A 17994-nucleotide genomic window follows, 5' to 3' on the forward strand; every position below is an offset into this window, starting at 1 on the left:
GTTCGTCCTTCAGGTCCGGTCTGCTGGAATAAACTTGTTCAATAGTTAACAGACAGTCATGTTCCAATTTCTCAGTAGGATTTTCTGTTGACAGGAACATTGCTGGATTTACAATTGCTGTTGTTTTTAATTCCACATCATCTTGTTCCAATAGGACAACCTGGTATTTCAACATTCTGCTAGGGGATAACCAGTGACCCCCCTTTTGTTCTAAGACAGTTATTACCATATGCGGTACATATACCACTATTCTTTGGCCCATAGTCAATTTTCGGGCTTCCTGAATCAGCAGCACCGTTGCTGCCACGGCACGCAAACATCCCGGCCATCCTTTACTCACAGTGTCAAGTTGTTTGGAGAAGTACCCCACCGGTCACTTCCAAGATCCCAGCCGTTGCGCCAACACTCCAAGGGCCAGATGTTGCCTTTCGTGTACAAACAGCTCAAAAGGTTTGGTTAGATCAGGTAGACCCAGTGCAGGGGCTGTCATCAATGCCTTTTTGAGTTCTTTAAATGATTTATGGCATTCAGGTGTCCAAGTCAGGTATTGATCTTTAGATTCTTTCAGGGCTTCATATAGGGGTTTCACATACAGTCCATAATTTAAAATCCAGAGTCGGCACCATCCAATCATTCCCAAAAAGGCTTTCAGTTCCTTTGGGCTGTTAGGTTCGGGAATCTGACAAATGGCTTCTTTCCTTTCGTTTCCCAATTGTCTTTGTCCTTGCGATATCTCAAATCCCAAATAAATCACTGCTTCTTTCCCTATCTGAGCCTTGTTTCTGGAGACTCTATATCCTCCCTGGCCCAGGAAATTCAATAAACTGATAGTCATTTCAAAACATGTTTCTTTACTTTCTGCTGCTATCAGGATGTCATCCACATACTGTAATAATATGCCTTCTCCTTGATTCTGTTTCTTCCACATTTCTAATTCCTTTGCCAATTGGTTTCCAAATATTGTGGGGCTATTTTTAAATCCTTGTGGAAGTACAGTCCATGTTAATTGTGTTTTCCTTCCTGTAGTGGGACTCTCCCATTCAAAGGCAAATATGCCTTGACTTTTTGTATCCAGAGGTATGCAAAAGAAGGCATCCTTTAAATCCAGCACAGTAAACCATTTATGTTCCTCCCTCAGAGATGTCAGCAAGGTATATGGATTGGCCACTACTGGGTGTATATCTTGAAGTATTTGATATTCCCTGCCTCCTGATTTCCTTACTGGTAATATAGGGGTATTATATTCTGATTCACATTCTACTAACAGCCCATATTCTAAGAATTTTGTGATTAATTCCTCTAGCCCCTTTCGGGCTTCCCATTTGAGAGGGTACTGTTTTTGTCTTACCGGCTTGGCTCCAGGTTTTAAAGTCACCTTTACCGGTTCTGCCAGTTTGCATCGTCCCGGAACTCCACTTGCCCATACCAGGGGGATAACTGCATTGTCCACTACTTCTGGAATCTGTTCCTCCTTGGGGGAATCCTGTAACATAAACACTCTCGCCTCTATAGCTTTTGATTTTGGTATTAGTAATCTAATTTCTCCATCTTTAAAAATAATTTGTGCCTCTAATTTACTTAATAAATCCCACCCCAATAAAGGCAATGGACATTCGGGCATATATAAAAATTGATGTGTTACCCACTGTTTTCCCAGCTTAAATTTTAACAGTTTCAAGAAAGGCCAGTTCTCTTTTCGCCCTGTCGCACCAACACCCTCTGCTGATTTATAGCTGAGTTTTGCTTTACATGTTTATTATTCTCGGTCAAGATTGCCAGAATTTTCCATCCCTTTGCATTTGTCTGACTTCTTTTTCTTTTTCTCTGTTGTTATACACAGCCCAGGCTACTTCAAGCATTTTACCTAAGTCTCTGGACTCAGCCCCTTCCAGTTTCTGGAGGGTTTGTTTTTTGGGGTTTTTTTTTGATTTTGTTTTTCTCTGGGTCCAAATTAGTATATTTTCTAGCAGTCACCTTCAGTCTTTCCATAAAGGCCGAAGGGGATTTGTTTAATTCTTGTCTTACTTCATATAATTTAGACCAATTAATTGCTTTTGGCATTGCATGTCTAACGCCAAACAAAATCCACTTCTGGTACCTAGTCAACATTCTTCTGGGCCCCGGCTGATTAGGGTCCCATTTAGGGTTTGTGGATGGAAAATTCTGGTCCACTGATCCTTGTATATTTCCATTAGCATGGGCACTTTCTACTTGTTTTCGGGCTGTGTTTAATACCATTTTCTTTTCAGTGTCTTCCAATAATGTATCCAATATTACTTGCAAATCTTCCCAATCAGGGTTTTGGGTTCTAATTATTGTTTCCATTACTTTGGCAACTCTTTCTGGGTCATCCTGATAGGTGCCTGCAGTTTCTTTCCATGCTCTTAAATCGGTTATGGAGAAGGGGACTTTCACCATTACCGGACCCTCGTTGCCAACAGCCTGTCGAAGAGGGGCCTGGAGGGGAGTTAATCCGTTTCCTCCCCCTCTTCCCCTTGTTCTCCCAGCAATTGGGCTAAATCCTTCCGCCTCCTCTTCCACAGGAGGGGCAGAAGCATTATTGACCCCCAGATTTTGATCCCCTTGATCATTTCCTAACCTCCTGCGAGGTGCAACCAATAATTCAACATCATCATCTTCAAATTCACATTTAAAACATTGTTTACCAACATCACAAGATGAGCAACCTGTTTTCAAATCTTTACCGGGTTCCTGCCCCTTTAATGCCATTACTGCAGAACTAGATGGAACCAATTCACATTGCCTTTGCCATTCCGGATGATTTCGCAGTGTGAAAAACAAAATCTACATATGCCATTTCATTCCATTTACCTTCCCTTTTACAAAATAACATTAGTTGCAAAATTGTGTTATACTGCAACGTCCCGTTTTCCGGCCACTTTTTCCCATTCTCTAAAATATACAGTGGCCACCAGTGATTACAATATTCAATCAACTGTTTCCGAGTCAAAGGATCAATGTTTCCCAGATCTTTCCAATGTTCCAAAATACATCCCAGTGGTGTTTTTCGTGGGACTGGTTTCTTACTCGGAAAAGTACCCATCTCTCAAGGACTCAGTGGTTGTGATTGTGCACTATCACAAGCACTAGTCAGAGGGACCCCAACCCATGTTAGAGCTCCCTCAGGGATTTCCTCTGCCACCGGAAATCCCAACTTTGGAGGCTTCCCCTCCCCGGTGGGCCCTGCTCCACAGGCTTTCGCCTAGCAGAGACTTTTACCTGAGACGTCTCCCCAGCCCAACTCTGCGCAGCTTTCACTGCGCCTTACGAGCAGGCCTCCCGTGCTCCTAGTGTGGGCCTGTCCCAATGCGGGCCTGTCCCGGTGTGGGCCTGTCCCAATGTGGGCCTGTCCCGGTGAACCACGGGGCTCCTTGAATAAGGCCTTCAACTTGTAAGAGCAAATATTCAAAAAACAAATATTCAAATCAAGTAAGAATGCCTTTACCTCTCCCAGGGGTCTTGCTCAGAGCTCTTCGGTCCGGGGATCGGAGGTTCTCCCCGAGAATTCCCCGGTGCCGGCTGGAGGTCCTGCGATCCCACGGATCCGTCGAGGTTCAAAAGCAGGGTCCCATCTGGGTCGCCAGAAACTGTCACCGAAATCCGGGAATAAACCTCGTAACACCAATGTAGTGTTAAAAGGCAGGCATTCTTTATTGCAGCGCTGGATGCACGGGGGATAATTCCACCTAACGTGCATACCTAGCCTACGAACACGCACATATTTATATTCTCAATACACACATGGTCACAATTACATCACATAGTTACATAGTTACTTCATTATGATTGGTGTAAAACTTTCTCGCTTTGCTTTTAAAGCTATATACTTAAAGAAATTCAGAGAGCATGCCCAGTGAGGGGTGGTCGTACCTTGGAGGTGGGTAACTTTTAGCATGGAGGTGTGTTTTGGTATTATAATGAGATTATAATGAACAAAGTTCACTCAAAGGACATGATTTTGACAGAAAATGAAATATTATTTGGCTCATGTACCAACCATGCAGTTTATCAGTTCCATGGTACATACCAACCTCTCAGGTTCTCATTCCTAAAATGTTTTTCTCATTCCTTATTACTGCTAATAATCTCATCTTGATCCCATCACCATGGTTAAAAAGTTAAACACATCGGTTACAATACCATTGATGCAGCATATTGCTATTAACATCATACAATTTAATTTATTGGCTATTTTCACCCAAGATCAAATCCCCTTGGGGTACACACCGGACTTCCCCATCCTTCCACATCACCCACCAAGTGCACCCTGGTCCCTGAGCAAAAGCAATCCCGCAGATGGGCTTGCCTTTGCCTGAAGCAGGGATAACCCAAACTGTTTTACCCAACATATTTTTCATGCACACTACAGGAACTTTATCCCCTTCTACTGGGCGTGGGAATTTTGACTGGGCAGGGCCAGCTCGATTGGCAGATCCCCTAGTGTTAACTAACCAGGTGGCCTTTGCTAAATGTGTGTCCCAGTGTTTGAAGGTCCCACCACCCATTGCTCTCAGGGTAGTCTTTAGCAGTCCATTGTATTGTTGGATTTTCCCAGAGGCTGGTGCATGGTAGGGGATGTGATACACCCACTCAATGCCATGCTCTTTTTGGTCCAGGTGTCTATGAGGTTGTTCCAAAAATGAGTCCCGTTGTCTGACTCAATTCTCTCTGGGGTGCCATGTCGCCACAGGACTTGCTTTTCAAGGCCCAGGATAGTGTTCCGGGCAGTGGCATGGGGCACAGGCTATGTTTCCAGCCATCCAGTGGTTGCTTCCACCATTGTAAGAACATAACGCTTGCCTTGGCGGGTTTGTGGGAGGGTGATGTAGTCAATTTGCCATGCTTCCCCATATTTATATTTCAACCATTGTCCTCCATACCACAGAGGCTTTACCCGCTTGGCTTGCTTGATTGCGGCGCATGTTTCACATTGATGGATGATCTGTGAGATGGCGTCCATGCTCAAGTCCACCCCTCGATCACGGGCCCATCTATATGTTGCATCTCTTCCTTGATGACCTGAGGTGTCATGGGCCCACCAAGCTAGAAAGAATTCACCCTTACGCTGCCAGTCCAAATCCACCTGAGCCACTTCAATCTTGGCAGCCTGATCCACCTGCTGGTTGTTCTGATGTTCCTCAGTGGCCCGACTCTTGGGTACATGGGCATCTACATGACGTACCTTTGCAACTAGCTTCTCTAGCCAGGCAGCAATATCTTGCCACAGTGGGGCAGCCCAGATGGGTTTGCCTCTGCGTTGCCAGTTGCTCCGCTTCCACTGCTGTAACCATCCCCACAGGGCATTGGCCACCATCCATGAATCAGTATAGACGTACAGCGTTGGCCACTTTTCTCTTTCAGCAATATCTAAGGCCAGCTGGATGGCTTTCACCTCTGCAAACTGGCTCCATTCACTTTCTCCTTCAGCAGCTTCTGCAACTCGCTGTGTAGGATTGCATACAGCGGCCTTCCACCTTCGATGCTTTCCCACGATGCGACAGGACCCATCAGTGAAGAGGGCATATGGTTTCTCATCTTCTGTTAGTTTATTATATGGTGGGGCTTCTTCAGCATGTGTCACCTCCTCCTCTGGCAACATTCCGAAATCCTTCCCTTCTGGCCAGTCTGTGATCACTTCCAGAATTCCTGGACGACTGGGGCTTCCTATTCTAGCCCGTTGTGTGATCAGTGCAACCCACTTCCTCCACGTAGCATCGGTTGCATGATGTGTAGAAGGAGCCCTCTCTTTGAACATCCAGCCCAGCACTGGCAGTCGGGGTGCCAGGAGGAGCTGTGCTTCAGTGCCAATCACCTCTGAAGCAGCTCGAACCCCTTCATAGGCTGCCAACATCTCTTTTTCATTTGGAGTGTAGCGGGCCTTGGATCCTCTGTATCCCCGACTCCAAAACACCAGGGGTCGACCTCGAGTCTCCCCTGGTGCTTTCTGCCAGAGACTCCAGGTAGGGCCATTCTCCCCGGCTGCGGTGTACAGCACATTTTTTACATCTGGCCCTGCCCGGACTGGCCCAAGAGCTACGGCATGAACTATTTCCTGTTTCATTTGTTCAAAGGCTTGTCGTTGCTCAGGGCCCCATTTGAAATCATTCTTCTTCCGGGTTATGTGGTAGAGAGGGCTTCCTATGAGACTGTAATTCGGAATGTGCATTCTCCAGAAACCCACAACACCTAAGAAGGCCTGTGTCTCCTTTTTGTTGGTTGGTGGGGACATGGCTGCTATTTTGTTGATAATATCCATAGGGATCTGACACCGCCCATCATGCCACCTTATGCCTAAAAATTGGATTTCCTGCGCAGGCCCCTTCACCTTACTTCGTTTTATGGCAAAGCCAGCCTGCAGCAGGATTTGGATTATTTTCTTCCCTTTCTCAGAAACTTCCTCTGCTGAGTTGCCCCATACAACGATGTCATCAATGTATTGCAGGTGCTCTGGGGCTTCACCCTTTTCCAGTGCAGCCTGGATCAGTCCATGGCAAATGGTGGGGCTGTGTTTCCACCCCTGGGGCAGTCGATTCCAGGTGTACTGGACGCCCCTCCAAGTGAAGGCAAACTGTGGCCTGCACTCTGCTGCCAAAGGGATCGAGAAAAATGCATTAGCACTATCATCAGTTGTGGCGTACCACTTGGCTGCCTTTGACTCCAGTTCATATTGAAGCTCCAGCATATCTGGCACAGCAGCACTCATCGGCAGTGTGACTTCATTCAGGCCACGATAGTCTACCGTCAGCCTCCACTCTCCATTGGACTTCCACACTGGCCATATGGGACTGTTAAAGGGTGAGTGGGTTCTGCTGATCACTCCCTGACCCTCCAATTGATGAATTAGCTTGTGGATGGGAACCAGGGAGTCTCTGTTGGTGCGGTATTGCTGCTGGTGCACAGTTGTAGGAGCAATTGGCACCTGTTGCTCTTCAACCCTCAGCAACCCTACAACAGAAGGGTCCTCCGAGAGACCGGGCAAACTAGACAACGGTTCAATTTCCTCCGCTTCCAAGGCAGCTATTCCAAAAGCCCACCGGTAGCCTTTTGGGTCTTTGAAATACCCTTTCCGGAGGTAGTCTATGCCCAGGATGCACGGAGCCTCTGGGCCAGTCACAATGGGGTGCTTTTGCCACTCATTCCCAGTTAGACTCACTTCAGCCTCCAACAGAGTCAACTGTTGGGATCCCCCTGTCACACCAGAAATAGAGATGGGTTCCACCCCTTCATAGTTCGATGGCATTAGGGTACACTGTGCACCAGTGTCCACTAGGGCTTTGTACTCCTGTGGGTTCGATGTGCCAGGCCATCGGATCCACACAGTCCAATAAACCCTATTGTCCCTTTCCTCCACCTGGCTGCAGGCAGGGCCCCTCTAATCCTGCTCATCATAGTCACTACTCACGTCTTGCAAAAAGGACTTAGAAGTCCCTTCAATAGGATCAGAAGTGCGATCTGGCCTTCCACTTGATCTGGGGGGCTGCCTGGTGGAAACTGGAGCAGCATTCTTTCTGGAAGAGTCCCTTTGTACAGCTGTCTCGCCTTGTAGCTCATGTATGCGTGCTCGCAGGGTTGAGGTGGGCTTCCCATCCCATTTCCTCATGTCTTCTCTGTGGTCACGCAGATAAAACCACAGGATACCTCGTGGTGTGTATTGTCTATATCCCCTCTCTGGAGCAGAAAAATGCTTACTCCTAACAGCTGAAATGTGGGTCTGTACAGGTGGGGAGTACGATATATCCTCTTTGAGTTGCCGGACATCCTGGGACAGTTTCTCCACAGCCGAGACGAGGGAGGAAGAAAGGCTCTCTTCATATTGCCAGAGTCGGCCAGCCACTTCGTCCACCGTGGGTGCCTCTTCACTTTTCCAGTCGATTACTGCCAGTGAGTTGGCGTACAATGATGGTGCACTTCGCACAAATTTTCGCCACATGGGTCGGGTACAGTGGACTTCATCGGGGTCTGTGGGCAACTGTGCATTGTCCGGATCACAATAAACCATCTCCCGCACAGCTAATTCCCTCAGATATTGGATACCTCTCTCCATGGTGGTCCACTTGCCTGGCCGACATATGACATCTTCGCTGAAAGGATACCTTTCCCTCACACTTGACAGGAGGCGCCTCCAGAGGCTAAGGGCCTGTGCCTTCTTCCCAATTGCTTTGTCAATGCCCCCTTCCCTAGACAAGGATCCTAGCTGCTTGGCCTCCCTGCCCTCCAGTTCCAGGCTACTGGCCCCATTATCCCAGCAGCAGAGCAGCCAGGTAATAATGTGCTCCCCTGGAAGGCGGCTGAAATCTTTCCGCATATCTCGCAGCTCACTCAGGGACAGGGATCGAGTAATCACTTCTGGTTCTGGCTCTTCTTCTTGTTCTCGTGATGGCCCCGGTTCATCATCATCTTTCACTAAGCGAACCGATTTCCTTGTGTATTTCTTTTTGTGTATAGGGGCGACTGATACTGGTATGGGTTGATCTTCTAGCTCGGCTACAGTGCCTGTTGCCAGGGTTTGGGTAGCTGCAGTGCCCGTTGCAGGGGCTTGGGAGCTGCAGTGCCTGTTGCGGGGGCTCTCTCCCTCTGGATGGTGCTGTCTACTGTCAAGCAGTGTTTGATAGATTGTGGCCAGGGCCCAGCACAGCGCAGTAAGTTGTGTCTCCTTAGAATCCCCACAGCATTTTCCCTTCAAATATTCCACCATTTTATGAGGGTCTTGCAGTTGTTCGGAGTGAAGCTCCAAACCATTGGGGGTGAAAAGGTCTTTAGATACCCGCCCATACTCTCCCACATGCCATGCCAGCCCTGACCGTTCAGCCTTGGGGAAGATCCCTCAGTGGTATTCTTGAAACAATTTTTGCTAACCCTGAACAGGACTTGGAAAGCATGCAGGAGACCTAGCAATAGGAATATACTGGCCTGAACATTCCAAGGGTATTCAACATTCTCAAAAATTGTTGTAACCAACCAAAAGGGAAAAGGGGAGGTGAAAGAGTGGGAGAAGGTATCCCCCCCTGTCTTCCCCATAGATTGGGTCCAATTACTAATCAATTCTGAAAGATACTGACCAAGGTACGGGCCTGACCGAAATGCTACATACAAGTACCAGCTCAGACTCATGACTGTCAATGATATCTTATCATAAGTCATTATCACACAATACAACAACATGAGAACACGAACCCCTCTCCCAGAGGTGATAAACAGCGCCGCAGGGGTTACATAGAATAAACACGGGTTTACAAACCAGAGCCATGTGACCAAACAGAACATCATTATGACCAGCGACTGTTTCAATAACATTATAAATGCTTATAATGACTTTGTTTTAACACACTTGGGTCAGACTTGTCGTTATCACAACCCCTCGAGCCCCACGTTGGGTGCCAAAAAGGACTGACGTGGTTTAGCCCCAGCTGGCAGCTAAGTGCCATGTGCCGCTCGCTCACCCCTCCCCCGGCGGGATGGGGAGGAGAACGGAAAAACAAGGGCAAAGCCTCGAGGGTTGGGATAAGGGCAGTTTACTGGGACAACAAAGGAGAGGGAAACAACAGGGAAACAGTGCTGATAACAGATATTAACAATGGGTGATAACAGAGAACGATTTACCAATCCCACAACCACTGACCAGACGCTCAACCCGTCCCAGAGCCAAGCGGAGCCGAGCCAGGCCCTGCCCGACTAGCCCCCTTTTATGGTGAGCATGATGTCACATGGTATGGAATAGCCCCCAGCCAGCTTGGCTCACCTGTCCTGGCTCCTTGTGAAATTAACTCTATCCTTGCCAGAACCAGGACACCCTGCAAAAAGGGGAGTATGGCCCCAGCTCAGCCTCGAGCCCTCCCAGCTCAGCACCAAACTGAGCCACAGCAACTCCTGGAGACAAATTCAACCAGGCTGTAATTGCAAGAACAGGGTGGCACGGGCAGCTGTGCACCCGCCCAGAGGAGTCCTGGCCCTCCCAGGATGGGTTGCTGGCAAAGAGAGCGGGTGCTGGGCCCCACGGGGCTGTTGTCCATGACAGAGAAGTCCAGGCCACCGACAGCATCAGCTGGTACAAATGCTGTTGATAGAGGCTGTGGCTGGGTCGACGAGCCCCAGCTCCTCCTGTTCATTGATGCAGAGCTGGTACCTGCAGCCCTTGCGCCGGGGCAGTGGCCCCAGGTGCCCACTGGGTTTGGCACGGGGTGGCAGCAGGAAGCTGACGCTGCCAGCGATGAGCAGGTGCCAGATGCTGTGGATGTAGAAGTAGTTCTCCTCTGTCTCCACGAAGGCATAGAGCAGCACAGCAGCCACTGCGATCAGTGCTCCCAGGCACAGGTAGAAAGCCCAGCGCTTCCAGGTCTGCGGGTAGCAGTGGCAGCACTGGATGGTGCGAGCTGTCTGAGGTGGGGAAAGGGGGGGATGGAAGAGGCAGTCCTCGCAGAGATGGGCATGGCCCCTCCACTGTGGTGCTGTGTCCCTGACAAGACAGGGAAGGTGGTTCACGGGGAAGGGTGAAGGCAGCGGAGGGGAGATGCTGGCAGGGGAGTGGGGCTGGACGGCTGGGCAGGACGTGGAGTGCAGCCGGGATGGGGACGTAAGGGGATGGGTGGGGACAGCATCTCCTTACCCAGGCGATGGCCACGATCCCTAAGGCGAAGAGGCTGGGCCCCAGCAGGTTCCAGAGCCCGTGGCGGTCCATCTGCAGAGCCATGGAGAGCAGCATGGCCCCCAGCAGGTACAACACCTAAGGGGCAGTGGGGCACATTTTAGGATGGGTCCCTTCCCTGGCCACCCCGCATGCCTCCTCCCCCCACTCACCTGCTTGACCATGGGTTGGAATCGGGCCATAGCAATGATGGTGACCCAGACGGACATGAGGGAGCCCAGGAAGTCACAGAACTGCAGCACATCATACTCCATGATGCAGAACACCATGGTGCCAGGCTGGTCACAGGCATGGTAAAACTGGAGTGGGAGGGAAAGGGTGTGAGAGCCGCCCCAAGCAGCCCCAGCCCATTGCCTGTCCCCAGCTGCCCCCAACCCTGCACTCACGGTGGAGAAGAACATGGTGAAGGTGTAGATGGCGGCTTCCAGGAGGTAGTGGGTGTGGATGGCGATGGCCACAGGAGGCACGAACATGACGTTGCTGAGGCACAGCAGCAGTGTGGAGAGGAGCTGGAAGCCATAGGAGAAAGCCTTGGTGTTGTCCATGCAGCCCCAGCCATTCCAGCCTGTGGCCAGGGAGAGCCACTGTTACCCCTGCAGCACTCGCAGGGGCTGGGGAGGGAGTAGGGAAGCCCCTTTGCAGCACCCTGCAGAGAGCCAGCGCAGGAGGACTAATGGAGTGTGTAACCCCCGGAGAGGAGGATGCCAAGGGGGTCCCCGGGTGCAGTGGGCACCGTGGGTGCCTGGGGAAGCTCTCACCAGCTTTGCGCTCGCAGGCAGCGTACAGGTAGTTGTTGGTGCGCAGCAGCTTGCACTGGCCGTAGATGCCGCAGTCGTCGATGCAGGGTGAGAGGTAGGCACGCAGGTACACCTCAGCCATCACGTTGGTGCAAGGCTCAAACCTGCGGCGCAGGGGAAGGGGGTCAGCCCTTGCCCTGTGCCCCTAGAGTAGCTCCCGCCTCCACCAAAGGCACCTACCACACCCAGACATTGCTGACGATGGGAGACCCAGGGACTCAGCGAGTGCAGAAATGAGCTGCTTTGGTGCCACACATGGCAGCTCAGAGCTGGTCCCCAAGGATCTTTGTGCTGCAGTTGTCTGTGCCAGGCTGGGCGAGCAGAAGGAACGTGGCTGCGCTTAGACCCACTTTGCCTTTAGCAATGCACTCAGTTGGCTCCTATTTTGTCTGGATTTTGCTGTGTAAACACCGTGCCTTGCAATGCTGTGTGTGACTGTGTCGTGGAAGGACTGACTGCAACTGGCAATTCAGCATGAACTAGAAATGCAGTGGAGGAGTCAGAGCAGGCACACCACCCCCGCTGCCCCGCACCACCCCCGCTGCCCCGCCGCCTCCCATGCACACAGCTCCGGGCACACCCAGTACCTTGGCAGCCTCCAGCATGCAGGAGCACAGACAGGCCCACATCCGGACAGCATGCACAGAGTGCTGCCTGTGCACACACAGGTACCCCAACATGCACAAACATGCACACAGTGCCATCTGCACACATGCACAGGGCACGTCTGCATGTGTGTCTGCTGTTGCTGCGTGTGTTCACACAGCATAATCTGCACACATGCACAAAGAACACACACAGCCCTGTCTGCTTGCACAAACCTGAACATGCATGCAGCGCTGTTTGCATGCATGCACCAAATGTGCATGCAGCACCATCTGGATGCATGCACCAAACACCCAGTGCTGTCTGCATGCATGCACTGAACACGCACACAGCACTGTCTGCACAGCACAGAGCCCCACATGGACTCTCACATGTAGATACACACACACACAACAACCCCCCCTCCTCTGCAGGGCTCTTGGGCAGACACATGGGCCAGGAGCAGAGTTGCAGACACGGGACCGGTCCCTGGAGATGCTGAATGGAGCAGGGGCACAGCAGCCTGACAAGAGCTGCTCCCTCATACACACAGCCAAGCCTTGTCCTCGCAGTGACAGCCCAGTCCCCTCCCGGGCACGGGTACAGATGGGCGCTGCCGCAAAGATGGGCAGGCACCAATAGATGCACAGCATTTGCAAGCTGACAGGTGCTTCCTAACCAAGAGACAGAGGGAAGGGCTGTGGGGACCCACAGGTGGTCAGGCAGGCACAAGTTAGAGCCATCTGTGCCCACACAGGCACTCACATGGTGACACACAGCCCGCAAAGCCACTTGAGAGGTGACATGCTAGGTGGGGACCAGGTATACCCATGGCGCACATGAATGCAGGCAGTGGCAGGGACATCCCCTCTGGGCATGCAGGAGGGGACACGCTGGGGCTCTTACCCATGCTCTGTGGCACAGAGTGAGCGCAGGCTCAGGTACCAGCTGCTGGTCTAGGGGTAGGGAATCCGCAGGCGGCTGAGGCTGGTCGTGGCATTGACAGAGAGTAGGAAGCCCGCCAGGGACTCTGCAGGCAGGGAAAGCTCTGGGTGAGTGGGGCAGGGGGCAACCCCTTCCCCTAGGCAGAGCTGAGATAGGGTGCCCTGTGCCAGGCTCCAGTACCAGATGCCCCCATGGTCTCTGCTTTCTCCCACCCAGCCTCTTGCTGGACACGTGAGGGGCGTGACCCCCCACAGCCACAGCAGGATGGATACGCACAGCTCAGCCTACCTGTCTCGCAAGTGACCAATGCGTTGTCACTGGACATCAGTGGGACTTCATGGTTCAGACACCTGAACACCGTTGCGTTCTCACCACACAGGGAGCTCTGATGGCAGAGGAGACAGCCCTAAACCAGTGCCAGGGATGTCCTCTGCTCTGACAGCACCTGGCTTGCAGCACATCACCTAGAAGTGCCCTAACCCACTGCCTATCACCTAAGAACACCCCAAACCCAGGCCATCATCCTGCCCTTAGAGCACCCTAATCTGTGCTCTATCACCCAAGAGCTCCCAAATCATGGCCCATGACCCAAGAGCACCCCAAATCCTGTCCCTCACCTTGCTGCAACCCTAACATCATCCATCTCCCAGCCCGTCCCCCCCAGGGCTGCCCTGCCCTGTCCAGGGTGCAGCATGGCCACCTCACCACATTGAACCACAGCTCCAGGTTGAGCACTCCACCACTATCCAGCACCGGTAGAAGGTTGATGACGAAGACAGTGGGGTGGTCAGGTGGCACTGACACATTGGGCCCGAAGAAGATGTAGAAGTGGACGGAGAAGGTGTCCAGCTCATTGCACAGTGTGGGGTGGACTGGCCAGCACCGCTCACCAGCGGGCAAGGCAGTGGGGACGGGGACTGGGTGCTTCGTGCCGTTGGGGCTGGCAGGCAGAGGGCCGCCCCTCAGTGCCAGCCCACTCGCGGAGCCAAAGGAGTGAGGCATGTTCATGGAGGCACTGGAGGGCAAGAAGGGTGGACGGGCCAGGCTGGGTCGGGAGCAGTCTGGAGGGCAGAGCCATCAACCTGGGCACCACACAGCCCCTCCAGCCCCGTCTTAGGTCCCACCTCCCCTTCTTGCCCACTACTCACCTGCATCTGCAACCCAGCCCCAATGCCTCCCAGTGTCCCCATCCCAGCAGAGCTGGGTATCACCCTGCACCCAGCTGGAGTCAGATCCTGTGGGAATCCTTTGCCCCCTCCACCAGTCGCCCAAGCAGAGTCAAGACCATGCTCCCCACCCAGACCTCCCCATGCACCCTCACCTGTGAGCTGCACGGTGACCTGGAAGGAGATGGTGCCTGGCACCCCAGGATATTTCTCCACCAGCATGTAGTACCAGTGCTGCCAGAAGGGCAGGTCCAGTGCCAGCTGGCAGGGAGCATGCTCCCGGCAGTCCAGCGCCGTGGAGTTGTGCAAGGGGGGAGCCTTGGACCGCATGCACAGCCAGAGCGGGCAGCCCTCAGCCCCACGGCACCGCAGCACCTCCACCAGCATGCATGATGTGTAGCTGGGCATGAACACCCTGCGGAACAGTGGTGTCAGGTCCTGCCCCTCAACATGGGCCAACAGAGCTGGGGAGGCAAGCCAGAGAGATGGGGCATCCTAAGCTCCCCACCCTAGGGATGCCTCCTCCTTAGGAGACCCTCTCACACTCACTTATAGAGGCAGGAGCGGTTGTGGGGGGTCATGCTCTGCTCGGTGATGTAACCGGGGTACAGCATGGCAATGTTCACCAGGCGCTGCACAATGAGCTGTGGCTGGAAGAGATACTGGCACTCCTCGTAGAGCCCCTGCACCAGCGGGACAGTCAGCAGGGGGCAGGGGGGGACTGGCCGCACAGAGCCACCATCCCCCAGCTGCTGACCCTGCACCGCTGCAAGGGGTTGAGGTACAGCCTGCCCAGGTGCCCTCCATCTGTATGTGCCCAGGACCCCCACCAAGAGATGTGGTAGTCCTCCTGCTCCCCATGTGCCCCACTTGGGACACCTGCCCTGGGCACTGCCAGCCCAGGACAGTCAGGCCCCAGCAGAGCCCTGCAGCAAGCCCTGCCACTCCACAGTCTCCCCAAGCCCTTCACCTTGACAGAGATCTTGCCCTCATCTTTGGGCAGGCGGGCAGCCAGGAACCAGTCCCCGGGAAGTGGGCTGGTGACATTGAACACCCCCATGGTGCGGTTGGGCAGGGTCCAGGTGAGGGTCAGTGCGAAGGAGCCAGGGACAGCTGTATCCCTAGGGAAGTGCGCGTGCAGCGGGTTAATGACGGAGGGAGCCCCTGAGCGGAAATACCTGCAGGAGAGACAGCAATTAGCAGGGCGCAGGCTGGGCATCATGGCAGGGCCAGCCTGCCCTACACATGGAGGTCTGTCCTCCATGCTATTAGGAAGGTCAAAGACATGATAGGGAAGCCGTCTGTAAGCTGAGGCCTTGCTGGAGATTGTGAGCTTCCTTGGGTGGGTGTTCAAGCAAAACTGTTCATGTATGAGATGCACAAAAGAGTGGAGCCTGCAACAGTCCTGTGAAGATGAATCATGGGGAGTGAGTGCACGCGCATGTGTGTGTGTGTGTGTGTGAGAATGTATGTGCATATATGCACGTGAGCATGTATCTGTGTGCACATGTGTACCTGCATATGCATGCCTGTGTGCATGTGTATGCTCTCTATGTGTGCATGCATGTACATACATGCACACGTGCATGTGCAAGCAAGAAGCAGACAAGAGCAGGCGGGCTCCAAGGCAAGTCCAGGAAGGGGGCAGCAGGGGCAGGCAGAGGCAGGCCAGAAGGAAACAAACAGGGCAGGCTGCTTACTCACACGGCGATGCTACGGTCTGGGCATTGGTCCCCGAAGGTGCCACCCTGCTCCTTGAAGGTGACGAGGTTCCAGACAGCGATGACTGTGTCCTCTGGGATGTGGAAGTGGAAGAGCTCAATGCTGGCAAAGGAGTGGAAGGGGCTGAGCTTGCGTGGTGTGCAGGTGAAGTAGTTGGTCACAAAGAGTCCATCTGTGGAGGAGACCCAAGGAGCTCTCAGCAGGGTGAAGGGCTAGGGGGGTGCAGCACCCCTCCCAGACCAGGCCCACCCAGGATCTGAACGTGCCCCAAAACCAGCAGCCCAGAGGCAGGAGGGGCTGGGGCTGTGCCATTTCAGTGTGTCCCCAGGGCTGATGTCAGCTGTCCCAGCTGTGTCTCCCAGCCCCGGCACAGTCTGCATCATCGTGCCTGGTTCAACATTGCCTCAAGCCCAGTTCCTGGAGCTGTGGGCACTTGTCCTCTGGAGTCTGAGGAGCCCCCAGCCCTGGCTGCTCAGGCTCTGCCCAGGTGCAGCCCACCTCTTTCAACTCATCATCCTCTTCAGTGAGGACCTGCTCCCTGCATTTTACCTGTAAAAAAGGGTCATTCCTCATGGCTCCAGTTCTGCCCCAACAGGTCAGCTCCCACAGGGACACACAGATTTCCCCCCGCTTCTCTGCCTGCTGAGGAGGCTCAGCACAGAGCCTATCATAAACTGCAGAGTCCCACCCTAGAGCCACAAGAAGAAGGAGCAAGCAGTGCACTTCCTGCACAGCCCTCCAGCTCTCCCGTGGTTTGCGGAGGAGAAATGGTGCACATATGTTTGCACGTACGCACATGTGGGTGCTGTCTGCATGCATGGCAAAGCGGAGGCATGCACATCCACATGCACATCCACATGCACCCCACATCCCATTGCTCATGTACCTCATACCCATCAAAAGCACATCCCTGTGCCCCACTACACGAGCACCCTGTGCCCCACTGTACATACTCCCCACGCCCCACAGCATGTAGACCTCCTACCCATTGTACAAACCCATCCCACACCCCACGGCACATGCATCCTGCACTCCATTGCATGTGTACCTCATTCCCATTGCACAAGCACTCCTGTACCCCATTAATGTGCATCCCCTGCCCCACTGATCATGCACCCCACGTGCTCTCCTGCACCCCATCCCGTACGCGTCCCTGTGCCCCGTCGCATGTGTGCCCCACATCCGTTGCACGCACACCCCCTCGCGCCCCCGGCCCCGCGGCACTCACCGGCGGGAGGCGGCAGGAGGAGGAGCGGCAGGAGCAGTAGGGGGAGGCGGAGGAGGACGGCTGCCGTGGGGCGCGCGCTGCCAGTAGCCCCGCCGCGCACCGGAGCCCATGACGTCATCCGCACCGCCCCCGGGGCCGACCCCGCGCGATCATTGGCCCCGACACGCGTCACTCGCCGGCGGCAGCGCCCCGCCCCCCGCGCGCCCCGGTTCTTCCCGGGGTGGCCCCGCCGCTGCTCGGGGCACCGGGGAGCAGGAACGGGGATATGGGCTGGGGGACAAGGACCTGGGGCTAGGGACAGGGATACAGGCTGGGGGACAGGGATACGGGCTGGGGACTAGGATATGGGCTAGGGACAGAGACACGGACTGGAGACAGGGACATGGTCTGGGAGAGGGATATAGGCTGGGGCCAGGGATATGGGGCTGGGGCACAGGGACACAGGCTGGGCGACAGGCACTGGGGCACAGGGACATGGGCCTGGGGACAGAGATACAGACTGGGAACAGGGACACAAGCTGGGGGACAGGGAACTGGGGCTTGGGACAAGGATATGGACTGGGGGACAGTAGCATAAGCTGGGGTTGGGGACACGGGACATGGAGTTGGGATGCAGGTGGCCATGGGGCCAGGCTACAAGGGGGACATAGGTAAAAGGGGCTGTAGGGCTGGGACACTAGAGGTGTTGCCAAGGTCAGAAAGGCCCACCCTCTGTATCACGACCACCTCCGCGAGGAAGAAAAAGCGGGTTATAGTTGTAGGTGACTCCCTTCTGAGGGGTACAGAGGGTCTGATACACTCCTCCTCTTAGGGAGGTCTGCTGCCTCCCTGGGGCCCGTGTTAAGGGCATTACTAGGAAACTTCCTAGCTTGGTATGGCCCTGTGACT

The 17994-nt window shown here is 53.6% G+C and overlaps 2 protein-coding genes across 2 annotated transcripts in view; both read right to left on the reverse strand.

Annotated features, from left to right (window-relative positions):
- The window catches only part of LOC142599170 (dual specificity testis-specific protein kinase 1-like), a 376984-nt gene that overhangs the window by 289432 nt on the left and 69558 nt on the right, over positions 1-17994 (reverse strand). The window lies entirely within an intron of this gene.
- Positions 10060-17224, reverse strand: LOC104642961 (transmembrane protein 8B). Its single transcript, XM_075739218.1, is given in 13 exon segments — positions 10060-10395; positions 10625-10741; positions 10816-10962; positions 11050-11228; positions 11422-11564; positions 12952-13075; positions 13279-13375; positions 13696-14051; positions 14312-14571; positions 14706-14839; positions 15127-15334; positions 15861-16050; positions 17107-17224. Coding segments are annotated over 13 exon segments (2409 nt in total).

Source organism: Balearica regulorum, chromosome W (assembly GCF_011004875.1).
Source record: "Balearica regulorum gibbericeps isolate bBalReg1 chromosome W, bBalReg1.pri, whole genome shotgun sequence".
NCBI lineage: Eukaryota > Metazoa > Chordata > Aves > Gruiformes > Gruidae > Balearica > Balearica regulorum.